The sequence below is a fragment of the Pituophis catenifer genome, unplaced genomic scaffold, assembly GCF_029215685.1.
Source record: "Pituophis catenifer annectens isolate HBS135680 unplaced genomic scaffold, rPitCat1.0.hap2 SCAF_9, whole genome shotgun sequence".
Classification (NCBI taxonomy): domain Eukaryota; kingdom Metazoa; phylum Chordata; class Lepidosauria; order Squamata; family Colubridae; genus Pituophis; species Pituophis catenifer.
In genome coordinates, this window is record NW_027256889.1 from 23,438,859 (window position 1) to 23,466,152 (window position 27,294).

The following is a 27,294-nucleotide window of genomic DNA, read 5'->3' on the forward strand; positions in this document are numbered from 1 at the left end:
CTGCACCATCTGTGCATGCACACAGCTTCTGTGCATGCGCACTAGCGCATGCTGCGTGTGCATTCTCACCATATGCACACAGCTTTCGTGTGTGCAATGTGTGCGTACAAATGCTGTGCGCATGTGTGCACAATCTCGCACATATGCGCAGGAGAGCTCCGAAGACCAGCTGGGTCCCCTGAATTGCACACATGTGCACCAGAGGCGCGCGCATGCAGTTTCAGGTGAGCTTGGCGACGGCTCGCATGCCCGGAAAAATGGCTCTGTATGCCACTTCCGGCACACGTGCTATAGGTTCACCAACATGGATATAGGTAGTCCTCAATTTACAACCATTAATTTATTAAGTTACAATGGTAAAAAAGATAGTAATTTATGACCAGTCTTCACACTGTTGCAGCTTCCTCATGGGCAGATGTTCAAAATTCAGGCACTTGGCAACCAGCATGGATTTACAATGGTTGCAGCATTCCAGGGTTATTTGATTGCCATTTGTGACCTTCCCAGTAGCTTCTGACAAGCAAAGTCAATGGGGGAAAGCCAGATTCACTTAACAACTGTATAGGAAGAATGGTCATAAAATTGGGCATGACTCACTTAACTGCCTTACTTAGCAATGGAAATTCTATTTCCAATTGTGGTTGTAAATCAAGGACTATCTATAGTCATTGTGCTTTTATTAACTGTTTTAGTGGCTGACTTAATTTCTCCCTCTGTGATCTGGAAGACCACACTGATTTTTTTTTACAGTTTCCATTAATGTGCCAGAGATGTTTTCCATTTTGGCTCATCTTTGACAAGATCCATAAACATGGTCTCTTGACAGCTAATTGTTAGCTTATCCTCATCTCAATAGATTCTCTTGAGTTCAGTCTACTTTAAAAATGTTTCCTCCATCATTTGTCTATTACTCCAGGGGCAAAAGTGTGAAACTCCCCTTTGGTTGGAGTTAGAATAAGAGAAGTCAATACCATTTTGAAGAAAAGAGACCTCAAAATGTCATTCTGATTTGCTCCTTTGTTTATTGGTATTTTGATAGAGATAGTCAACTCTGATGCCTCGTTGGTAGAGGAGTTGAACACTTTCTTCGCCCGCTACGAGGTCAAGAGACCCTGACCCTATAGCCCCCCGCCCACCGGCCCTCCAACTCCTAGCCATTCACCCTATAGAAACACCAAATGAGAGCTGTATTGAAGGCTGTGAATTCCAATAAAACTGCAGGGCCAGATGGGGTGCTGGCCAACTATCAGAGGTCCTAACAAGGATTTTTTAACATCACCCTGCAAATGGCCAGTGTTCAATCATGTCTGAAAGCAGACACTATCATTCCAGTCCCGAAGAAAACAGCAATAAACAGCCTGAATGACTACAGACCCATTGCACTAACGTCTGTAGTGATGAAGTGCTTTGAGAGACTGGTTCCTCAACACCTCAGGTCATGCCTTCCATCAAACTTCGACCAAAATCAGTTCACCTACAGAGCAAATAGGTTGACAGGCGATGCCATTGTTATTGACCTACATTCTGTAGTGAATCATCTAGAGAAACCTGGGAACTACATCAGAATGCTTTTCATAAACCACAACTTGGCTTTCAACACCATTTTGCTGGGCATTCTCATCAAAAAGTTGACTGACTTGAATCTCCCCTCTCTCACCTGTGATTGGATTGAAGACTTTCTGATGAACAGTGAGGGGTAGATTTTTAACATCCTCCTCCCTGAAGCTCAGCACTGGCTCTTCTCAGGGCTGTGTGCTCAGGCCCTACCTGTTTTCGTTATACACATACAACTACATATCTTTTAATCCATCTAATATGATAATAAAGTTTGCAGATGATACCACCTGGGTCTTATTATAGGAGGAGACAAATTAGCATACAGGGAAGAAGTCCAGAAGTTATCCACATGGTGCTCAGTAAATAACTTGCATCTAAACACCAACAAGTCAAAGGAGATGGTGCTAGACTTGCAGAAGCAGAGAGAGGAACCTGCCCCACTCTATATCAAGGGGGGCTATGTGGAGAGGGTCTCCTCTTTCAAATTCCTGGGAGTGCACCTTAGCCAAGATCTCACCTGGAAAAATAACACATTCCAGGTGGCCAGGAAGGCTCAACATAGACTCCATTTCCTTAGGGTCTTGCGGAAAAATCAGGGGGAACAACAACTTATGAATTCCTTTTACCGGTCTACGATAGAAAGCGTCCTCAAATATTTTGTTATGGTGCAGTTTGCTGGCTTGACAGCTGTGGACAGAAAGGCATCATAGAGGGTGATGAGCACAGCACAAAAAAATCATGGGCTGCCCCCTGACCTCAATGGACAAAATCGCCAGGATCCACTGCTTTAGCAGAGTGAGGAAAATCCTCAGGGATGATTCACACCCTGGTCAGCATTTTTTTACTCTCCTACCGTCGGGCAGGAGATATACAAGCATAGCCAGCCAAACAAATAGGCTGAAAAATAGCTTTTATCCGTGGGCCGTCAGACTTCTGAACGCAACATGACATCATCATTAGGTTTAATACAAAAGACTTGCAGGGCCTGCGCAAGGTGCAACATGTTCATACTGGTGTAATATAGTATAATGTTATATACATTATATCTTTAGTGGTGTCCAAACATTTCAAGCCATTTGAATGAATTCCCTGTCTTGAAGTTGTTTTGAGCATCAGATATTCTATCTTGCACTCAAAACACTTCCAAAATAATTAAAACATCCTCTCTTGTACTCAAATAGCCATTTCATACTTGAAACAACTGTTTCAAACTTTAAATGAAATGTTTTGAAGGAAAACTGGTTCAGATTCCAAACCTTTAGACACAAGAACAGTTTTTTCCTGAACGCCATCATAATCATAATCATAAGTTTATTTGTCAAGTACATATTAGATAATATATATAAGTATATATATTATCATGTATATATATACATGAAAAGAGTAAGTAAAAAGGAATATTAGGACAGGGACGGTAGGCTCGCTGGTGTTCTTATGCATGCCCCTTACAGACCTCTTAGGAATGGGGTGAGGTCAACAGTAGACAGTTTTAGGTTAAAGTTTTTGGGGTTTGGGGAAGAAACTACAGAATCAGGTAGTGCATTCCAGGCATTGACCACTCTATTACTGAAGTCATATTTTCTGCAATTGAGTTTGGAGCGGTTTACCTTGAGTTTGTATCTATTATTTTCTCGTGCATTGTTTTGGTTGAAGCTGAAGTAGTCATTGACAGGAAGGACATTGTGGCAGATAATTTTATGTACTATGCTTAGGTCAGACTGAAGTCGGGGTAGTTATAAGTTGTCTAAGCCCATCACTCTGCTGAACAAATAATTCCCTCAACACTGTCAAACTATTCACTAAGGCTGCATTACTATTATTATTACTATTACTATTACTATTACTATTACTATTACTATTACTATTACTGTTACTGTTACTGTTACTGTTACTGTTACTGTTACTGTTACTGTTACTATTACTATTAGTCTTCTCATCGTTCTTATCACCCATCTCTTCCCACTTATGACTGCATGACTGTAACTTTGTTGCTTGTATCCTTATGATTTATATTGATATTGATTGTTTCCTAGTATGATTTGATTGCTTATTTGTACCCTATGACTATCATTAAGTGTTGTAACTTATGATTTTTGACAAATGTATCTTGTCTTTTTATGTACACTGAGAGCATATGCACCAAAGATAAATTCCTTGTGTGTCCAATCACACTTGGCCAATAAAGAATTCTATTCTATTTCAATTATATCTCTCCTCATCTCTTTGATAATGTCCATCATAATCTTTTCAACATTTGTCAGAACTGTTCTTTTAATGGATGAAGTTTAGTGGATTTTCTCAGGTGCTGTCCAGATAAATGATGAGGTTTTTTTCCCCCAATAATTAAATGCACCTGTTACTGTTCAGTGTTTTTTCTGGGTGAATATTTCAACATTGGATAGCTTTACTAAAAATTTTCTTTACTATAAGAAGACAGAATGGTTTATTCATCATAGCCAAATCTTCTGCTTTTAATCTTGAACTTGTTCCATTTCTTTGGATTGTCCTTGCTGACAGTGTTTCTGTCTGTGCATTAGGTAAGAGAAGCAAAATTGTCTGAATTTGCAAACAAAATCTTTTGTTTCTATGATAGCATTTGTAAAAAAAAAAAAAAAAAAAAAAAAAAAAAACCCAGATAGCATCAACTTGAGTTTTATCTTAAGCTTCATTAAGTAAAAGAGAATGAGGGATTTGACCCTTGAAAAATAAAAGTGGCTTTTTATTTCGAGTGAAATCATTACTGCATGTTGAGGACTCCAGATCTGAAAGTAGAATCAATTTTTTGTTGCTAAAGCTTTAAAAATGGCACTGTATTCATTTTCTGATAATCTTCAATCTGTTTGCAATCTTAAACTGCAACATACCTGGTGGCTAGAGAGGGGATCATTTGCCTCATCTTCCAAATAAGGGAGGCCCCTGTAGTTTTTGTACAAATTTGTGGCATTATTACTGAATAAATTTAAATAATTAAGCTATTAAGAGATGTTAAACATGGATGTCATTAGTCATGCATATTGGCATCTCCACCTGGCACATTTGAACAAATGCTATGCTTCCTGCTGTCATCTTTTCTACTCCCTCCTATTGTCAACCTGACTTCTGAGCAGTTACAAACTCCTATATCTAGCAGGGTTCCCCCCTCTTCTTTATGGCACTCTGGGAGTGCCCCTTAATTTTCTTCTATCACTGGGTTCGCATATGGTAGCCATAGCAAGAAGCACATTAGCAAAAATATGGCTAGCGTAGCCGCTACAACAGCTCCTCCATCAGTTCCATTTGGTAACAGTTCACAATTTCTTGCTAAATTAAGAATGTCCACAATGTTCTTTCTCTGACGGAACAGCTTTTTGAAAATAAAATACCCAGAATAGGGAATTGGTTTATGGTATTATTGGCCAATCCCCCAAATAAAACAATTGAATCAAAAGAAAGAAAGAAAGAAAGAAAGAAAGAAAGAAAGAAAGAAAGAAAGAAAGAAAGAAAGAAAGAAAGAAAGAAATAGGAAAAAAATGGCATGTAGAAAGAAATGTGGAATTCAAAAGAAGAAACAAATATTTATCTTAAGCTTACTTGTTTTCCTGCACAGCTAACTTTCATCATGCTTTTTCAGATGCTGATTCTAACCATGTGGTCACTAGGACATATTCTATAGATTTAAAGGGTTGCATTAGGCTCCACTTGAGAACCAGTTTGCTGTAGTGGTTAAAGCATCAGGCTAGAAAGCTAGTGCACTTGAGCTTTTGTCCTTCCTTGGGTAAAAAATGCCAGCTAGCCAAGCTAGGTGATATTGGACCAGCCCTAGGAAGGAGGCAATGGGAAACCTTGCTGGAAAAACTGCAGGGACTTGTCCAAGCAGTCTCAAAATTAGACATGTTTGAACAGAAGAAAAAAAAAGAATAAGGCTCCACTCAGTCCTAACTTTGACCTAAGAGGCTGACCATCAATGATTTAGGGACATAGCTGCCATAAAATACTTTTAATACAGATAGTAGAAAAACCCTTAATAATGAAGCAACTCAGCCATTGTAAACTATAGGATTCCAGTTCTATATACAACATTTCCCAAAGTTTAAACCCTGCATCTCTTTCTCCAAACAACATAACTGACCCAGTGAAGAAACAATTGCTTTATTATGGGAATCTGTTAAATACTTTATTATGGGACTCTGGTTGAATGTAGGCCAGACTTGTAGGAGGAAGGAGTAAAGAGACAACTGTTGTGGTCTGCCAGCAGCCTGCAGAGCTGGCAGCAGAGTCAGACAGTGAGGAGGCTGGGGAGGAACATGGGCCAGTCCTGAGTCTGAGAAAGGCTTGGACGAGGGCTCTGTGTCAGAGGCAGAGATGGGGCCAGGGCCATCTGGGAGTTATGTGCGGACTCCGGAGCCTCCAGTGTCAGACATCAGAGAGGCAGAGGAACAGGAGGAGCCTGTTCCTAGTGTGCGCATGAGCAGAGCTGCCAGAAGGCAAGAACAGTTAAAACAAAAGGGACGACTCGGGAGTAAGGCCTAGAGATGATTGGCCCCTCCCATAAGGCATAAAAGAAGAGCAAAGGCATGTGGGCCCTTTGCAGGAAAGCAACATTGTTAATTCTGTTCCCAGTCGGTATCTCTGTTTGATTCTGGACTCCGTGTGGCTTTGCCAAGTAGGTCTGTGGCAGCGTGTCAAGGGAGATAAAGGTTGGTGATTATCCCGAAGGACTTTTTGCAACTAATTGGGACTCAGCTGTGAATGAATGTAATTCACAGCTGTTACAATAAAAGAGGTTTTTGAGACTACTTGTGTGTTTTAATGACTCAGGAGGCCTGGGTCACAACAATAACCTTGGAATGTCTGATATGTAGAAAAAGATAAAAGTTGGAACTCCACCACCACCACCAGCAGTTTACAGGATATATATAATAGTTATGCAGATAAGTTAGGCAGATAAGCACTAGGGGTGACATGATAGCATTCAATATTCCAATATTTAAGAGACTGTCAGAAAGAAGAGGTCCTCTCCCCCAAAGCTGCTGAGTGTAAGACAAGACATAAATGGAAACTTATCAAAGGGAGATCCAAATTATGAGAAATTTCCTGACAGTGAGAACAATTAGTGGAATGGCTTGCTTTCAGAAGTTGTGGGTCTCCTTCACTGGATGTTTACAAGAAGAGGTCGGGCAATGATTTGTCCAGAATTTTATAGGGTCTTGTTCTTGGGCAGAGGGTTGAAAATGAAGACCTTTGAGGTCCCTTCCAACTGTGTTATTATGTGTACTGTATTTTATAAGTGTTTTAGTATGTCAAGATTTCTGTCTGTAGAGAGGGGCAGAGGTGGGTTTCTGCAGGTTCTGACCAGTTCTGGAGAACCGGTAGCGGAAATTTTTAATTGTTCGGAGAACCGGTAGTAAAAATGTTGACTGTCCCCATCCCCATCTATTCTCTGCCTCCCGAGTCCCAGTTGATCGGGAGGAAATGGGGATTTTGTAGTAACCTCCCCCTGGAGTGGGGAGGGAATGGAGATTTTACGGTATCCTTCCCCTGGAGTGGGGAGGGAATGGAGATTTTACAGTATCCTTCCCCTGGAGTGGAGTGGGAATGGAGATTTTACAATATCCTTCCCCTGCCACACCCACCAAACCACGCCCAACAAGCCATGCCATGCCCAACAAGCCACGCCCATAGAACCGGTAGTAAAAAAATTTCAAACCCACCACTGGTCTGTAGGTGAGCAAAGGGATCTTGTCAAATTTGCAGATGATACTAAATCAAATGGAACACTAAAAGATTTGGAACTGCCTCAGTAGGAAAAAGCAGGGAGCTAATAACAGTAATTGTTGACATGTAGTTGAAGCAAATGCAGTTTTTCATTTATGAAAAATAAATGTGCAGGTTGAGGCTGGGCTGGTTTGGATTTTATGATATTATGAAAATTATAGTTGATCATAAACTGCATATGGGTCAGCATTGTGACATTGTTACTGCCCACCTCCTGCCCACCTCCCAAAAGTAAATGCAATTCAGAAGGCAAAATCAATAGAAATAATTTCCAAAGCACAAGAAATAGTTGTTTGATTTCATTTTGCCTCAGTCAGAGAAGTCCCATGTCCTGCCTTTTTTTTTTTTTTTTTTTGTGACTCCAGAAAACGGGACACAAAATAAAGTTGAATAATGAAAATTCCAGTTGACTGTTAGCAAAACTAATATTGAATGGTGGAAATAATTACCCAGTGAAATAATGACATCTCCTTCACTGGGTATGTTCATGCAGAGCTGGACAATCTTCTGTTAGGGATCCTTTAAACCAGGGGTCACCAACTTTCCGGACCTCAGGGACCACTAAATTCATAATTTTAAATTCCATGGACCACTAATATGATCTGCCTAATGACTGGTTGGGTGGGTGTGGCTAGGGGGTCATATGACTGGATGGGCATGGCCAACTCAATATCATTCACATCAAGAGGTTCCTCACCAGCCTCTACTCGACTCTCCCCTCTCACCCACTCATCAGCTGCCTGTCCGGGCTCCTTAGGGCCCCAATAGGAAACAGTTGTTGAGCTAAGCAGCCACTATGAGAAAGAGTAGGCAAAACAGCTCAGTTCAAATTGGATCTGACTGAGAAGGAAGCTCAGCAGAAGAACCTCACTGAGGACTATGAGCATAGGCTTTCCAAGCAGAGGGAAGACTTGCAGGAGTGCAAGACCAGGTATAGCACCTGGAGGCTCAGTGGGCTGAGATGGTCAGCCAGTTTCAGGCCATGAGTCAGTCCCACTGGAAGAGCCCTCCAGCTCTTCGCCACCAGCGGCACTTCCCTCCAGCCTTTGCCCAAAGCCCCGCACCAGGAGGCTGAAGCAGACCCCAAGTTGGAATTTCTGCCCCCCTCCGACCCACACAAAAAGACCCCGAAGGGGGAGACTCTGCAGCAACACAAGCGTTCATTGCACATATCTGGGCCAGGGGGCGTAATTTGAGGACCCCTGATTTAGTGTAATATAAACAATGCAAATATTTTTTCTATGGACCACCAAAATTTTCTCATGGACCATCAGTGGTCCATGGACTACCAGTTGGTGACCGCTGCTTTAAATTGAATCTCTAAATTGAATAGGAGATTCCATAAATTGATTCAGAGTTGGATTCCTTTCCAGTTCTGAATCGATTCCATTTTTACAGCTTCTCTCAATTGCATAGCAAGGAAATGCAAAGATGGATCTCTGACACAGAGATCCTTTGTTTTGTTGCTTAGGGCTGGGTTGGTAGGAAGGACTTGCTGCTTCATTGATGTGTTCGGTTCAGGGTGCAAAAGTGATTGTATCTCAGGACTGGTTGGTTTGGGGTTGACTGGATCCTCTGACCGCCTAGGCCACGGGTCTGCAACCTGTGGCTCTGGAGCCGCATGTGGCTCCTTCATCCCTCTGCTGTGACTCCCTGTCACTCAAAATATACGTCACAAGTGCCAACGTGCGACACCTGCCGGCACGTGATTTATTGAGCTTTTCGGCCCATCTTTTTTTTTCAGATTTCAAAATATTTTTGTTGCATGCAGAAATAAAAATGTGTTTTCTCTATAGCAGGTCATTGATTTCATAAATGCAACAACACACTATAGTTTTTTTTTATATACATAGCATAAAGGTAAAAGTTCAGGGGTGAAATCCAGCAGGTTCTCACAGGTTCTGGAGAACCGGTAGTGGAAATTTTGAGTTCTGAGAACCATTAGCGGAAATTTTGAGTTGTTCAGAGAACTGGCAAATACCACCTCTGTCTGGCCCCAGAGTGGGATGGGAATGGAGATTTTGCAATATCCTTCCCTTGCCACACCCACCAAGCCATACCCACCAAAGCCACATCCACCAAGCTACACCATGCCCACCAAGCCATGCCCACAGAACCGGTAGTAAAAAAAATTAGATTTCACCACCGTAAAAAGTGATATATGCAGTGTTCTCCATAGTGTAGAAATGGGAGGTGCCAGTCTGGGTATTCCTTGCTCTAGCTCTATGTCCTGAGCTGAAAACTTCTGAAGATCCGCCTCCCTGGTGACGTCTCCTCAGTTTTTTTCAGCTCAGCACAGCTCATGGCTGCAACTTTTAGCTCCTGAGCTTCGAGCTAGCCAAAATAGTAATAATTTTTTCCCTGGACTTTCTTTATTTTTTTTTTTTTCTTTGGGAATTTGCTTCTGTTTTCTTCACAGCTTCTATTTTACTGGATTTCCAAGGTACTGTTCAAAGGGGCTCTCCGGTCCCTGGATCGAGCGTGGGGGGGGGTGCCTGTTGTTCTCCCCCAACTCCCCCTAGCTTGTGGGCGGCTGTGAGGGGCTAGCCGGCAGGCTTTCGCCCCGGTCCCTCCAGATCCTCTTCAGAAGCCTCTCAGGCTTCCCAAACAGCCGCGGGAGCCGCGCGCGCCATTTTGGCTTGCCGCGGCCTCCCTTTGATCACCGCTCGTCAGCTGGGGAGCGGAGCGGCGTTTTTCTTGCTTTCTTTGACTTTGGAAGCTCGTGACTGCCTTGCAAGCTGGAATCTGGCAGGGGGCTGGCAAATTTGAACTCTGCAGCTCATTTGAAGTGGCAATAGCTGAGGGGTTTGTGCATGGCGCCAGGGCCTCGCTGCGCCTTTGATGTAATGGCGGCTTGTAAGTCGCGGCGGCCTTCGTCCCCGCGCATTTTTGGCGCTACTTAGTCCAGGCGGCCTTGATCCCTGGCAACCTTTGGGCACTGTGCTGCTATTTTTCTGCTCGTGAGGCAGAGGAGAATGTGGATTTCTGCCCAGAGTAGCTTCTTTCTGCGGGTCTGCTGGCCGGCCTGACCTGATAATGCTTCTAATCTTCAGAGAGGGCCTTTATTTAAACTGTCGCAGTTGAAGAGCGGCCATTTTGGAATCGGGAGCCATTTTGTTTTCTTTCAAGGCCTGGCTTTATTTATTTATTTATTTATTTGTCTCTCTCTCTTTTGTTATCTATTTACAGAGTCTTTGGATTTTGGTTTCCTGTGATTGCCAACTGACTTATTATCATGGGGGATGTGGACAGGCAATCTTCCTTTTCTGCTGAGGGCTCCTGGTCTCCTCCACCTGAAAGGGGCAGGGCTTCTAGGCCTCGAACTGCCAGCATTGCTGCAGCTAATAAAATTAAGGCCAAGGCTAGAGCTCGCCCTGGGCGTTCCAAGGCTGAGGAGAAGACAGCTCAAGTTAGACAACGTGCCTTGGACAGAGAATTTGCAAGGGCTGCTGCCATTAATACGGCTGCTGACACCCCTCAAGCCACTGTGCCTGTGCCTCAGACATCAGCTCAGACTGTGGAAGATTCTGTTCCTCAGACTGTCCATTCTCCTTCCTTGGCTGGGCCATCCGGGGCTTGGTCTCCAGAGATACAGGCCGAGTCCCTTCAGCTTCCAGGGCCTTCTGGGACCAACAAACGCCCTGAAGCCACCTATACTCCCACTGCGGCTGGCCTTCGTCAGGATGAAGGGGGGGAGCTGGATGTTCAGAACTCCATGAAGTCCTGGGTGGAGCAGGCAATTAGGCAGGGCATTGCAGAAGGGATGCAGCTTCAGTCACAGATGTTTGCCCAAATGTATGCCCTTAGACCTGAGGAGTCCCAGGGTTTTATTGCCCCTTCTGATGACTTCCATGGGCAGGTTTCCCCTTCTTCCTCTGAGCTAGTTGACTATGCAGAAGACTGTCTGGAGGAGGGAGAGATTTCAGATGGGGATCAGATGCAGCCACCCAGGCCCGCTTTCAAGGGCTTATTCAACCCCGCCCTTTTGAAGCCACTTCTGACAAAGGCCAGGGCCACTGCTCGATTGGGCCCTGACCCAGCACTCTCTGGTACCTCGGGTACTGGAGAGCAGGATGATTATCTTTTCACAGAGCAGTCGGTGGAGGCAGATACTATTCCTATTCCGGGAATGTTTCTGGATATGATCCGTAGACAGTGGGCGGCCCCAGCTCTACCCTCCAGGGCCTCAGGGCTGGACAACCAGTTGTTTACGGTGGATGCGGACTTGCTTGCCTTGTTGGAGGTTCCAAGGGTGGATACTCCAGTAGCGGCTCTCACCTCTTCTTCTGTTTTACCACCTGATGCAGAGGACGCCTTGAAGGCAGAAGATAGGCGAGAGGAGACGGCACTTCGTCGCGCGCACCAGGCGGATGCCTGGGCTGTAAGAGCCTCTTCAGCAGCATCCTTCCTCACCAGAGCGTCGGTCAGATGGCTCCGCCAGCTACAAGGCCATTTGGCACCAGATGATGTTCGGGCACACCAAGACCTTTCTAAGATTTTAGCTGCAGCGGAATACACAGCAGATGCTACCTTGGCCGCTGCCAGGTTCTCCGCCAGAGCCATGGCCTCGTCAGTCACTGCTAGACGTATGCTCTGGCTACGTCATTGGCGAATGGACGGGAAGAATAAGTGGAAGTTAGCTTCAGCTCCCTTTGAGGGGGGGTTTCTCTTTGGCCGAGCCTTAGATCCCCTACTCATAGAAACGAGGGATAAGAGGAAGGTCCTCCCGTCCCAGAGCAGGCGATCGGATTTCCGCTCCTCCCCTTACTATAGGCGGCCCTCCTTCCGTCAGGGGGGAGCCGGGCCAAGCTTTCCCCGTCAGCAACGGCCCTTTAACTTCTCTAGACCTACTTACCAGGCAGATAGATCAGCCTTTCCCCGGGGTCGCCAACAGGTGTCCAACAAGCCCTTCAGGGGCTCTGGGGGCAGAGGGGCCAGGAGATCCAAGTGACTGTCCGTCTTTGGAACCCCTTGGAGGCAGGCTCAGCCTGTTTGCAGACCGCTGGGACGACCTAACAACAGACAATTGGGTGAGGGAGACAGTAAGAGCAGGGCTCTCCCTCGAATTCCTTTCACCTCCTCCGAGGCGTTTCCTCCCCTGCCCCGTTTCTGGAGACCCGTTCAGGCGGGGACTCATGGAATCGGCTATCCAGCATTTGCTGGATATTCGGGCCATTCAGCCAGTTCCACGGGGGCAGAGGGGGTGCGGGTTCTATTCCATCCTATTTGTCATCCCAAAGGCCTCGGGGGGGTGGAGGGCAATTCTAAATTTAAGAGGTCTGAACGAGTTTCTCGTTTACTGGAGGTTCAAAATGCACTCCCTGCATTCCATCTTGGCGGGAATCAGGGAGGGAGACCTTTTAGCCTCCATCGATTTGACCGAAGCTTACCTCCACATACCAATTCGGCCGGAGCATCGTCAATACCTGAGGTTTTGCTATTCAGGCCGTCACTACCAATATCTTGCCCTGCCGTTCGGGCTGGCTTCCGCCCCCCGGACGTTTACCAAGGTTCTTTCTGTCTTGGCGGCATATCTCAGGTCTCTTCCCATCAGAATTCAATGCTACCTCGACGATCTGCTCCTACAAGCGTCCTCCCAGCGGCGAGCGGAACAGGACTTGGCCACGACAATACAGGTATTGAGGGACCACGGGTTTTCGGTGAATCTGGCAAAGTGTCATCTGGTACCTTCCACAAGGTTAGTGCACCTAGGAGCCCTGATAGACACGCAAGCGGGGCAGGTTTTCCTATCCCCGGACAGACAGGACAGTATAAGGGCACTGATTCATTCCCTTCAGGGGTCCCAGACTGTTCGAGTAGACCAACTATCCCACCTGCTGGGGAAAATGATATCTTGTCTGAACATTGTTCCCTGGGCCAGGTTCCATGCAAGACCACTACAGTGGTTCTTGCTTCCCTTTCAGAAGGCGGGGACGAGCTCGTCCAAGATCAGAATTCAAGTTCCGTTACGGGTTCTGCGTTCCCTGACCTGGTGGACGTCAGAGGCCATCCAGAAGGGGTGTTACTTCAGGGAGCCTCACAGGGTGGTAGTAACGTCAGATGCCAGTCTTCTGGGCTGGGGGGGTCATTGCGGATCCCAGGTGGCCCAGGGCCGCTGGTCACGCCTCGAAATGTCTCACCAGATCAATTGGCTGGAACTCCGAGCTGCCCGTCTGTCTCTCCAGACTTTTCTTCCGCAGGTGAGGGGGCAGCATGTGCTCCTTCTCACGGACAATACAACAACGAAAGCCCATATCAACAGGCAAGGGGGGACTCGTTCCCAGACTCTCATGCGAGAGGCGGAGGCCCTTTGCCTTTGGGCAGAGACTCACCTTTTGTCTCTGTCAGCGGACCACATCGCCGGGACGGACAACGTCGAGGCCGACTGGTTGAGCCGAGCTACTGTGGACCCCTCGGAATGGAGGCTCCATCCCGACCTCTTTGCGGAGATAGTCGACCGGTTCAGTCGCCCGGTAGTGGACCTCTTCGCCTCTCCAGCGAACTCACAACTTCCTCTTTTCTTCTCCCGCTTTCCAGCCCTGGGAGCGGCGGGGGTGGACGCTCTGCGGACCCCGTGGCCCAGGGGCCTCCTATACGCCTTTCCTCCCCTACCCTTGATCCCAGCCGTCATTCGGAAGTTGTTGTTGGAGGGGGCGGAGATGGTGTTAGTGGCCCCGCACTGGCCCAGGCGGCCTTGGTTCGCCGACCTCGTCGACCTGTCGGTCGCCAGGCCCTGGCGGATTCCCCCGGACAGAGTCGCCCTCAGTCAAGGTCCAGTGCAGCACCCGGACCCGCAGAGACTTCAGTTAGCCGTGTGGAGGTTGAGCGGGGGCTCTTGAGGAGGGAGAACTTTCCAGCCAGGGTCATCAGGACGATGCAGGCGGCCAGGCGGCCCTCCACCACGCGCATTTACGAGGCCACGTGGAACAGGTTTGCGGTGTGGTGTGCCTCTAGACATTTGAGTCCAACTTCAGCATCTGTGGTGGAGGTGCTCGAGTTCCTTCAGGACGGGTTGGACATGGGACTTTCCACTAACACTTTACGGCGACAGGTGGCTGCGCTAGGCACTGTCTTGACACTTGGGAAGCGGGGTTCCCTCGCTAACCATCCAAGGGTGAAGATTTTTCTGCGTGGGGCGGCTAATTTAAAACCACCGCCTATTCACCGTTTTCCCACTTGGGACCTCGCTAAAGTCCTTCATGCGTTAACAAGGGCACCTTTCGAACCGTTGAGGGAGGCTAGTCTCCGTCTCCTATCGTGTAAGGTAGCTTTCCTTGTGGCCGTCACGTCTGCCCGACGGATCTCGGAGTTGGCGGCTTTATCGGTGCGGAAAGACCTGTGTATTTTTCACCCCAACAGGGTGGTTCTGCGGCTGGACCCTGCCTTCCTTCCTAAGGTCAACTCCTTGTTTCACCGGGCACAGGAGTTGGTCCTGCCAGACTTCTGTCCTCGGCCTAGGCACGCCTTGGAGCAGACCTGGCACACTTTGGATGTGAGGAGGGCCCTCCGTATTTACATTTTTAGGACCTCTTCTTTCCGAAAGACGGAGGCTCTTTTTGTCTCTTTTCAGCCGTCAACTCTTGGCCACAGGGTGACCTCTTCCACGGTGGGGCGCTGGCTTAGGACGTGCATCTCTTCTGCATATGAGCTTCAGGCTCTCCCGGTGCCTCAGGGGATTACGGCCCACTCCACCCGCAGTGCTGCCACAACTGCGGCCTGGTCTACTCAGGCGTCAGTGGAGGACATCTGTAGGGCGGCCACGTGGACTACTCCCACTCCCTTCATCCGTCACTATAGACTTGACTCCTTCGCTTCGGCGGAAGCAGCATTTGGGAGAAGAGTACTGCAGCGGGTTCTTGAAGATCCGGGGTCGTCGGCCCAGGACAGTTCCCACCCTTAGGGCTGGCCAGTCTTTGGTATATCCCAGACTGGCACCTCCCATTTCTACACTATGGAGAAGGGACGTTGGTCTTACCGTGATACGTTCCTTCTCGTAGTGTGAAATGGGAGGTGCCAGCCCCACCCTGTCTGTGGCTGCCTGGCCCGGCTCCCCTGGTGGAGCAGGTTGTTTCTATCTTTCAGATGCGTACCATTCGCTTTGGCTTCGCTGGCAAAAACTGAGGAGACGTCACCAGGGAGGCGGATCTTCAGAAGTTTTCAGCTCAGGACATAGAGCTAGAGCAAGGAATACCCAGACTGGCACCTCCCATTTCACACTACGAGAAGGAACGTATCACGGTAAGACCAACGTCCCTTATCTTCATTATAGATGTCAAAAGGATTTTGTGGCTCCCGGTGTTTTCTTTTCTGTGGGAAACGGGTCCAAATGGCTCTTTGAGTGTTTAAGGTTGCCGATCCCTGGCCTAGGAGCAGATCAACAACCTGTAGTTCTGTTACCACTTTCCCTACCTTTTCTTTGCTCAGCAGACCCGGAAAAGAACTTTGTCCATCAAAGTCAATTCAAAATTATGTGGTTTTCTGCATCACCCACTTGTTACTGAACAAGAAAGTAAACATCATCTGTTTTCACATGCAGAGTGGTATAAGCTCCATTTCAGCATACATGAGAACTGTATAAATGTAAATCCTACTCACTAAAACAGCCAGGTTTTGAGGTGAGAACAAGCCTTGTGTTGAGATAACTATTCATTTCACACAAAGGAAAACAAATGTATTTATTCTCTAACCATTTCTTAGAATCATTTATTATTTATTTGTTTGTTTGTTTGTTTGTTTGTTTGTTTATCAATCATATATAAGTTAACAGATAAAAGTATAAACATGATTATGAATACATGAAATGGATACAAATAAAAAGGGACATTAGGACAGGGATGGTAGGCACATTGGTGTGCTTATGCATGCCCCTTACAGACCTTTTAGGAATGGGGTGAGGTCAACGGTAGACAGTTTAAGGTTAAAGTTTTGAGGGCTTGGGGAAGAAACCACAGAGTTAGGTAGCGCATTCCAAGCATTGACCACCCCTGTTGCTGAAGTCATATTTTCTGCAATCGAGTTTGGAGCGATTTACCTTGAGTCTGTATCTATTGTGTGCTAGTGTATTGTTGTGATTGAAGCTGAAGTAGCCATTGACAGGACATTGTAGCAGATAATTTTATGTACTACACTTAGGTCAGACCGAAGGCAGCGTAGTTCTAAGTTGTCTAAGCCCAAAATTTGGAGTCTGGTGGCATAAGGTGTTTTGTTGCGAGCAGAGGAGTGGAGGACTCTTTTCGTGAAATACCTCTGGACTCTCTCAATTGTATTAATGTCCAATTTGCAGTGCGGGTTCCAGACAGATGAGCTGTATTCGAGAATTGGTCTAGCAAATGTTTTGTATGCACTGGTTAGTAGTACAATTTTACCGGAGAAGAAGCTACGCAAGAGTAGGTTAACAACTCTTAATGTCTTTTGGGGTTTTAAAACGGTGGGTCATATCTTTGTGGATCATCAGATAATTTGGTAATCTCGACTAATCAGATTTTATCCCTTTCCACCCTTGTTCCTGTAGTTCTTCCGAGCCACACATGTGGAAATCCAGGAAGGCTTCAGAATGGAATCCAGCAAGGCACAACATTCAGCGTGGGAGACAAAGTGCGTTACAGCTGCAACCCTGGTTTCTTTTTGGAGGGGCACGCATTGCTCACTTGCCATGAGACCATGGAAAATACCGCATCCTGGGATTTCCCTCTGCCCTTCTGTCGTGGTAGGTGTTCTTCAATTGTCTTTTATCTTGGATTTTCTTAATATATGCCAGGGATGGCGAACCTTTTCAGCACTGAGTGCTGAAAAGGGAGCACTTTGTGCATGCATGTGCTCATCAGGGCCACGACCAGGTACTTCCGGTTTCCGGGGTGCACATGCCCACCAGCCAGCAATTCTTCTGGTTAGTGCCACGCATGCACATGTGCCAATCAGCTGGCCGGCGCGCATGTTCACACTGGAAAATGGAAGGCCAGCCGTTCCGGTTTCCGGCACTGCCTCATGCACAAAGACCAGCTGATTGTTGTGTGCGCATGTGTGCCAGAAACCCGGAAGAGGAATGGGCAGTGCTCCGTGTGCCAGGCAACATGACTCCGCATGCCACTTTGGGCACGTGTGCCATAGGTTTGCCATCACAGATATATGCCATAGGTGTTGGTCAGGGCTGGAAATGACTTAGCAAGAATTATCTAGATTAAAGTCAAATCCTAACGTAAGAGTTTGGAGTTCTGTAACAGTCTACATTCTGTGCAAAGGGATAGCTGAATTATGTATCTGCATATATTATCCAACAGAGCCGACTTGCATATTTTATTAAGCATAATTCATCCACTTTATGCTAATATACACATACAGTGGGAGTCAGGTTATGCTTTGAACCTCTGGAGACGCTATTCATCTATCCTATTCACTTTTGTAATTTCAGCAAGCATGTACTTTTAAATATATATTGGCAGCCATAAGAGCCAAGAACGTTTTTTTTTTTAAAAAAATCAGAGTTAAGGTTATTAGGAAACTGAATAATATATAATTTCCCCCTTGAAGCTCCACAGAATTGCGCCACATGCATTATCTAATCTAGCATAATAATGGGCAGGCTTGAATATGATTTCCTTCCGTCTGTTTCCACTTTGGTTATGTGTGTACAGAAAGGCCACTCGATTCCCTGTCATTCTAATCATTCTACATGGGATTAACCAGCCGGTTAATACACAGAAGCTTTTACATTATTTTATCATGATATCCGTTCTTCCTGTTCTCTCATCTTTTCCCTCCCTCATATATCCCCAGTGTCCTTCAGCACAGTATCTTGTATTGATTTTTTTTTTTTTATTGAGCCTTTGAGCATGTAATCAATTAGCAATCCTGGGATGGAGCATTGATCTTGCATTTAAATTGAGTCAAGGTGGTTTGCGAACTGATAGATAATTCTTGGTGCTTTCCTAAATAAACAGCATAGCTGGTGTGTGTATGTGTGTATGTGTGTATGTGTGTATGTGTGTGTGCCTGCACAGACATCCACATGCAGGCCTTCAAGTCAATGTTGACTCTTTAGGGGCTGCCAGGACCAGATCCTGAAGTTTTCTTGGCAAGATTTCCAGAAGTGGTTTGCACTTGCCTTCTTCCTAGGGCTGCGAGAGAGGGAGTGGCCCACGGTCACTTTGTATCCATAGCATTCACAGCAGGGGTGAAATCCAGCAGGTTCCGACAGGTTCTGGAGAACCGGTAGTGGAAATTTTGAGTAGTTTGGAGAACCGGCAAATACCACCTCTGGCTGGCCCCAGAGTGGGGTGGGAATGGAGATTTTGCTATATTCTTCCCCCAGAACTGGGGAGGGAATGGGGATTTTGCAGTATCCTTCCCCCAGGAATGGGGAGGGAATGGGAATTTTGCAGTATCCTTCCCCCAGGAGTGGGGTGGGAATGGAGATTTTGCAATATCCTTCCCCTGCCAAGCCCACCAAACCATGCCCACAGAGCCTGTAGGAAAAAATTTTGGATTTCACCCCTGAGAAAACTATTAGGTGCCAGCAAAGAGATATACCAAAAACTCTCACTGTGTGCTGCCATCTAGTTATTATCCAGATTTTTACAGCTCAGATATGGTATCCCTAGTCTACAGTCAGAGAAAGAGTATCAGTAGGACATCTAGGAGAACTGTGTTGGGTAGGTCCATCCCTGTGAGCAGACATGAAGATTGCTTAGAGCAGTATCCCCCAACCTTTTAGGCACCAGGAACCGGTTCCATGAGGAAAAGTTTTTCCGTAGACTGGAGGAGGCATGGTTTTGTGTGCTACCTGCATCGCACAGATGGAGCTTTTCTTATTTGTGCAGCCCGGTTTCTGGCATGCTGCGGCCCAGTGCCAATCTATGGACCGGGGGTTGGGGACCCCTTAGAGAACATGGAGCTGCCCACCAGGCCAGTGAGTGGAAGCAGGATCCATAAATGCCAGGCCACTCAGTGTAGATTCAGTTGTGATTAGATCCCAAGGGAAGGTTATACAAATAACCTTAAAATAACCTTTCTCCGGAGAAAGGCGGCATATAAATTGAACTAACTAACTAACTAAATGAATGAATGAATTAACTCTCTGGCATATTTACAGTTTGGCAGTATAGATAGTCAGGGATGCTTATGCAATATCCTTCCCCTGCCAAGCCCACCAAGCCACGCCCACAGAACCGGTAGTAAAAAAATTTGGATTTCACCACTGATTCACAGTCTTCCGATTTCTAGCCTTAAGGATTACATATTTATCCTGCATTTATCTGTTGCTTCTGTTACAGTCCTGGGAGTTTGACAACACTGACATTGTACCAGTGAAGGAGCCTCCGACTTTCCATTTTTCATCCTTTACATTAGCATCATCATTCTTGACTTCTTGCTGAGTTGGGGGGTTCCGCTGAAGAACTTTTTGTTTTAACTTGTGCTATATAAAATAATCTTGATATTGCATCATGCTGATTTATATTTTGTACAGGATTGCGGATAGGGGAGTTGCACTTATGCAACCTTGGTGCATTTGAGACTAAACCAAGCTACGTTGCTAGTTTTTGTTAATGCTCTTTAGAGGCCTAGAGGCAATGAAACAGAATCCACTCTCTGAAAAGAATATACTTAGCTGGGCAGATTTGTCCTTGATATATTTTGCCTTTTGCTTTTAATGTTCAAATGTTTGGAATGTCTTTAAAGATACCATATTCTGTTAATTACTTTTAAAAATATTTCTTAGGGTGGTTATTATGTCCTTTCAAACTTCAATCCCAGGTACCATATTTTTTGGAGTATAAGACACACCCTTTCCCCCAAAAAAGAGGGTGAAAATCTGAGTGTGTCTTATACTCTGAATGTAGCCCCGCCCAGATTCTCAAATGGAGGTTTCAGAGGCTGAAAAAAGCATCAGAAAAGAAGTTTCAGAAAAGAAGCCTCCAAACCGAGTTTCAGAGGCTTTTTTTCTGAAGCTCTGTTTTGGAGGCTTTCAGAGGCAGAAAAAAAAAAGCAAAGCACAGAGCTCAAAACCAAGGAACCTGTTGCTAAAATTCACCTGTGGGAACAGCTGATTGGGGGTATTCTGGGAGGCCAATCCACCTCCCAATCAGCTTTTTTCTTATTTTCCTCCCCAAAATCTAAGGTGCGTCTTATACTCCGAAAAATACGGTATTTATTTGAGCAGAACAGCAGAGTATAAATCAAATAAATAAAGATATTGGATTATAAACCATGTTTCTCAGTTCTAAGCTGCAATTAATCAAATCACATTTGTCTTTATCTGTTTAGTTTAGTTTGTGTGTGTGTGTGTGTACCTTTGAATCAGGGTTAATTGCTGGTGACTGTTCTGAAAAGTCTCTGCAGTTTTATTGGCAAGATTTTCAAAAGCAAGAGCTTTTTCAATGCCACAGGAAAAATAATTAATAAAGATTAGACCACTTGGAAAAAAAATGAGTAAAAATTGTAAAATGTAAGAAAGGTTTGGGCCCACATGGTAATAATTTTGTTCCAAAAATGTTAAGAAAATTAATTTTCTTTGCCCATAATGACCTCTTTTGATCTCTACTAAAACATTTAAGGTGCTAGTAATACAACATATTGGATTCATCACACTAACTAGCTGAATACTGTGCTCCACTACGAAACTAGGTGATCGGGCTTGATAAATTGACACTTAGAGTTTAAAAATTAATGAATATTCTAGCCCCTTCTCTCCATGAGGCTTGCCCCACAGAAGCCTGTCCTACACTATCCCATTCTCTCCAGAGTTATTTTCAAGTTGAGAGGCGGAGTAGAACATCTAACTAATTAGCATCAGAGCGTGTTATAATGATACAAGAAATACTAATGCTCTGATGGTCATTTCGAAACTCTTCTTAGTGAGCACCTAGAAGCCAAGAGGAACATACGTGGCAAATTTCAAGTTTGTAGGCTTTACGATTCTGGAGATTTCATGATTAATGTGTGAGTGGTTTACACACACACACACACACACACACACACACACACGCACGCACGCACGTACGTACGTATGTATGTATGTATGTATGTATGTATGTATGTATGTGTATGTATATATATATATATATTCTTACTTCTTCGTAGGATTTATGTGTGTTTTTCCTCTAGCCAGGTTCTTCCTACGTAACCAAGGTTTTTCTGCAGCCCTAGCTCAGTGGAATCACATCCACTCGATTCTGGGCTTTTTTCTTTCTGGCAGCCAGCAAGTTCTTGCTGCCAGGTTATATGTATGTATGTATGTATGTATGTATGTATGTATGTATGTATGTATGTAGATGTAGATGTAGATGTAGATGTAGATGTAGATGTAGATGTAGATGTAGATGTAGATTCAGAATCTGTTTTATTTATTATGATGGAATTTCAGCCTTCTGAGATTTTTACATCGTATCTTGAAGCTTACTTTTATTTCTTTAGTTTGTAATTTCATTTCTGTGGCTACCCACTCATATTCAACTCAACTTAGTGCACTGGCTGAACTCATCTGTCATACCATAGTGTGATGTGTAAGTCCAACCCACAGTGTAGTATCTAAGTAGAGACTAAAATAAATTGACCCTAATGTACTGCCAGGAATTCAGCTAATCCCCAAATGGCTACACTTCTCAGCATTACAGCCCAATTTGTGTGGGAAAAGTGAGAGGACAAAGTGGTCTGTACACCTCCTCAAGCTCTAAAGGAAATATGTAAATCTAACAAGTAAACATATTTTTTTTTTAAATTGCTTAAAGCCAAATCTGATTGCCTATGATCTTTTTAAAAATAGCATTTTAATTCATGGGGAGGAGAGGTATTTTCAATAACCTTCATGCTTGATCCAAAAGCTGTAGCAGTGGTGGGTTGCCCCTGGTTCAGACCGGTTCGCAAGAACTGGTAGTAAAACCAGTGGGAGGCTCCACCCACTGACCCAGACGTCATCAGGAAGCTTCTGTGCATGCGCAGAAGAGCTTGTGCCCACGTGAGCGGCCCCATTACAAACCAGTAGTAAAGGTAAGTAGAACCCATCCCTGGTTTCCAGTTAGCTACCAAGCCATGTTCATGTGTGGTGCAACAGGTAAGACATTCGCCTTGGACTGAGAAAGAACCTCAGTAATGGAAATGCATTAGGGACTCTACTAGGCTAATCATTCTCTCTGTCAGCTCAATTTACTCTATGGAGTTCCTGTTATGGGGACAAAATGAAGGGAGATCACTATAAACTTTTCTTGACCTCTTGAGTAAAAGACAGGCTATATATCTAACAGAAGTCAGACTCCAAAAACCAAAAAACCATGGAGAGTCAGTTTCCTTTGTTGTTCCTCAGCTATAGACAGAAATCTTGCCAAACCATAGAATAGAATGGAAGGGAAGGGAGGGGAGGGGAGAGGAGAGGAGAGGAGAGGAGAGAATTGGTGCATACGTTCTCAGTGGACATAAAAATAAAAGATACGTTCATCAAGAATCATAAGGTACAACACTTAATGACAATCATAGGGTACAAATAAGCAATCAGGAAACAATACCAATATAAATCGTAAGGATACCAGCAACAAGGTTACAGTCATATAGTCATAAGTGGGAGGAGATGGGTGATGGGAACGATGAGAAGATTAATAGTAGTGCAGACTTAGTAACTAGTTTGACAGTGTTGAGGGAATTATTTGTTTAGCAGAGTGATGGCGTTCGGGGAAAAAACTGTCCTTGTGTCTAGTTGTTCTGGTGTGCAGTGCTCTATAGAGTAATTTTGAGGGTAGGAGTTGAAACAGTTTATGTCCAGGATGCGAAGGGTCTGTAAATATTTTCACAGTCCTCTTTTTGACTTGTGCAGTATACAGGTCCTCAATGGAAGGCAGGTTGGTAGCCATTGTTTTTTCTGCAGTTCTAATTATCCTCTGAAGTCTGTGTCTGTCTTGTTGGGTTGCAGAACCAAAGGAACTGTTTGTATCATTGTTATAATCCTGAGAACTTCTAGAGAGGAACTGACTTGAGCCTCTTCCTCCCAACCAAACTGTCTAAACTTCACTTTCACTTAGTCCTCTGGAATGCATCCCTTCCCTCCTAGGAATAAAATAAATAAATAAATTTTGGGAATAAAGCTAGCAAGAGCTAAATTGCATCAATGGCTTCCCAGCCAGGGAGTCCTCTCCCAAAGTTGTTTTAGTAAGTCACTGGCACTTTTAGGATAAGAGATTAATTCTCTTATCCTAAATTTTAATTCTCTGTAGTTCTTATGGGTTCCTTTCTTCTTGTTGCTCATTAAGGCTCGATAATATTTCCATAGAAGTCTTTGTAGTTCCCTTGAAATGCCTCTGATGTGTCCTCATAATGCATTCATGATTTCAAATAAGAGAGGAATGTCAGATGGTGTGTGAACATCTCAACAAATTAGGTTATCTTTTATCAAGCATCCTTGATCTTCCTGGCTTCCATAGCAAACTCCTTCCCTACCACTGTATATTCTATCTCAGTGAATTGAACTGAGAAGAGTTGCTGACAAAAAGTCTGCTAAAGCAGACTTTCACCTCTCATTGCCTCATGTACCAATGTTTCCTAAGGCAATGGGAACGGTACAGTGGTGAACCAGTTTGCTACTGGTTCACTGGCCATATATGTGCCCCATGTGCCAAATGTGCCCTGCGCACATGCATGCGCAGTACCACCAAACACCAGCTTTTTACCTTTTAAAAGGTAAAAATAAAGGCTCCGACGAACACAGCTGTGCCATGTGATCGTTGGAGCCTTTTTTTTTTTTTTTTTTTACCTTTTAGAAGCATTTTTTTACTACCCGCTCGGGCGAATAGGTAGTAAAAAAATGCTTTGAAAAAATAATTTTAAAAAAGGCTCTGAAGATCGTGTGGCACAGCTGTGATCATCAGAGCCTCTTTTTTTACTTTTTCAAAGCATTTTTTACTACCTATTCACCCAAACTGGTAGTAAAAAAAAATGCCTAAAAAGTAAAAAAAAAAAAAAAAAAAAAGTTCCGACGATCACGCGTTGCTCAGCTGATTGTCGGAACTTTTTTTTTTTTTACATTTTTTACTACCGGTTCGGGTGAACCGGCCTGAACCGGTAGCATTTCACCCTTGGAACAGTAATCCTACATCCTGGGAGAGCACGGGGCTTGGGGAGGCCTCATTTGCCATCAGCTTCTTTCTTTTTTCCTGTAAATGGACTATTTGCAAAGCTCAAGGAAGGGTTGGTAACTATCCCTTTGCACTGTTGTAAAGCATTGGCATTTTGCTCTGTGCTTAGAAACAGTTGCTACTGTCGGCAGTAGTGGGAGCATCAATTATTGACTGCCACCTGCAGCCCATTAGAGGGAGAGTTGTCCAGAGAATCCTTGCTCTGTTTTGGAAAGTAGGATCATGTCATTTGCACATCCTCTTCTGAATATGTGTAGCTGCTAAGATCGTGATCACATTCCTTCAGATCATTTGCCTGCTCCAATTACCCTTGTTCGGCTCTCCTGGTAGAAGCTTGGAAATCGTAGGAAGGCAAGTGGGATTCTAGTCTTGAAGTACCTTCCCCCCTTTCTTTTTTCCTGTGATCTAGAAGGAAAGTTGCCATGCTCAAGTGCACCTCTGGAAAGAATTTCTATGGAAACGGTATCCAAATGAATGGATCTGCCACCCCAAATTCTTTTTATAATGGCTTCTTTAGCAAGTGCATCATAGTCACAGCCCTGATAAACTAATCCCAAGAAAAGCCAGGAAGGATATCTCTGTGAGGCAGATGGGTGCTTTTGAAATTGGATAAATAAATAAAGAACACCAGATTGGGCTCCCATATTTGGGACGGAGAACTTCTGTAGCAGGAGTCCATTTCTAATGAACACTGGTGGGATGCTGACTTTCAGAAGTAGAATAGAATAACAGAGTTGGAACAGACCTTGGAGGCTTCTAATCTAACCCCTTGCTCAAGCAGGAGAGTCTATATCATTTCAGACAAATGCTGTCCAGTCTCTTTTTAAAAACCTCCAGTGATGGAGCACTGCAACTTCTGAAGGCAAACTTGTTCCACTGATTAATTGTTCTCACCGTTAGGAAATTTCTTCTTAGTTCTAGGTTGCTTCTCACCTTGATTAGTTTCCATTCATTGCTTCTTGTCTTGCCTTCTGGGCCTTTGGAAAATAAGTTGACCCCCTCTTCTTTGTGGCAGCTCCTCAAATATTGGAACACTGCTATCATGTCACCCCAGACTAGCCATACCCAGTTCTTGCAACCATTTTGATTATCATTAAGTGTTGTACCTTATGATTCTTGATGAACGTATCTTTTATTTTATGTACTCTGAGACCATATGCACCAAGACAAATTCCTTGTGTGTCCAATCACACTTGGCCAAAAAAGAATTCTATTCTATTCTATTCTATTCTATTCTATTCTATTCTATTCTGTTCTGTTCTGTTCTGTTCTGTTCTGTTCTGTTCTGTTCTGTTCTGTTCTATTCGTTCCTATCACCCATCTCCTCTCACTTATGACTGTTTGACTGTAACCTTGTTGTTGGTATCCTTATGATTTATATTGATATTGTTTCCCTATGACTATCATTAAGTGTTGTACCTTATGATTCTTGATGAATCTTTTCTTTTATGTACTGAGAGCATATGCACCAAGACAAATTCCTTGTGTGTCCAATCACACTTAGCCAATAAAGAATTCTGTTCTGTTCTGTTCTGTTCTGTTCTGTTCTGTTCTGTTCTGTTCTGTTCTGTTCTAATGTATAGGTAGTCCTTGTTTATCAACCACAATTGGGATCAGTGACTCAGCCATTAAGCATAGCAATCGATAAGTGAAACTGTGATTGTACTCATGATCTTAGCTTTACAGACTGTGAAGGTCATAAATGTGAAGTTGGGTCACAAAGTTACTTTTCATTACTTGTCTGGTTCTCACTTCCCATATCTTCACAGAGAAAATGACAGACAAGTAAAAATGCTAACCAGAGACACAATTGCAGGCCTGCCATCTGCAACTATTTATCTAGCTGGCATTTTTGTAACTAAAACTAGCATGTGAAGGTAGACAAAATGGCAGAAGGAAGACAGCTTTCATCAGTCAATTAGTTATAGTTTAGAATTGGGTGAGCTTTTTGTGACTTAATTGGTTTTGGATCATCCCTTTGGGAGAAAAAAATGATGACTTCATTTATCCTTCTGGTTAAATATATAGCAAATAAAGATAGCAAATAAAGATATTCTCAGAGCTTGTTCTTTAAAAAAGAACAAGCTCTGAGAATACTTTAATTTGCTATATTTACATACATAGAATATAGAATAGAATAGAATAGAATAGAATAGAATAGAATAGAATAGAATAGAATAGAATAGAGAATAGAATAGAATAGAATAGAATAGAATAGAATAGAATAGAATAGAATAGAATAGAATAGAATTTTTATTGGCCAAGTGTGATTGGACACACAAGGAGTTTGTCTCCGGTGCATACGCTCTCGGTGTACATAAAATAAAAGGTATGTTCGTCAAGAATCATAAGGTACAACACTTAATGATAGTCTTAGGGTACAAATAAGCAATCAAATCATATTATGAAACAGTAAATATAAATCGTAAGAATACAAGCAACAAAATTACATTCATACATATACAGCACCATAAATGAAAGTATCTCAAAGCAGTTTAGAGTAAAAACAGCAATTAATAAAATAGTTAAAAAAAAAAATTGAAACATGCAGAAAAAGGAGAGAAAAAACTCTGAATAAAAATATTTTGGCCTTGAATACATTCTGTTCAGAAGGAATAAAGTGAATCAAGCTTTCAGAAGCAAGTACTAAAAATACATAAAATAAGACCTTTAATAACTGTCCTTCCTGAAAAAGAAAAACATAATAAAGCTAATTAATTCTAATGCACATATGTGTTTACTGAAAGTAGAGCAGTGATGAAATTCAATTTTTTTTTTGCTACTGGTTCTGTGGGTGTGGCTTGGTGGGCGTGGCATGGCTTGGAGGGCATGGCAGGGGAAGGATCCTGCAAAATCTCCACTCCCATCC

At 44.0% G+C, this 27,294-nt stretch overlaps 1 protein-coding gene across 1 annotated transcript in view; it reads left to right on the plus strand.

Annotated features, from left to right (window-relative positions):
* CSMD2 (CUB and Sushi multiple domains 2) overlaps positions 1–27,294 on the plus strand; it is an 819,526-nt gene that overhangs the window by 234,892 nt on the left and 557,340 nt on the right. The window contains exon 4 of the mRNA XM_070950069.1: positions 16,823–17,017. Coding sequence (XP_070806170.1) covers positions 16,823–17,017 — 195 coding nt within the window. The remainder of the gene's footprint in view (positions 1–16,822; positions 17,018–27,294) is intronic.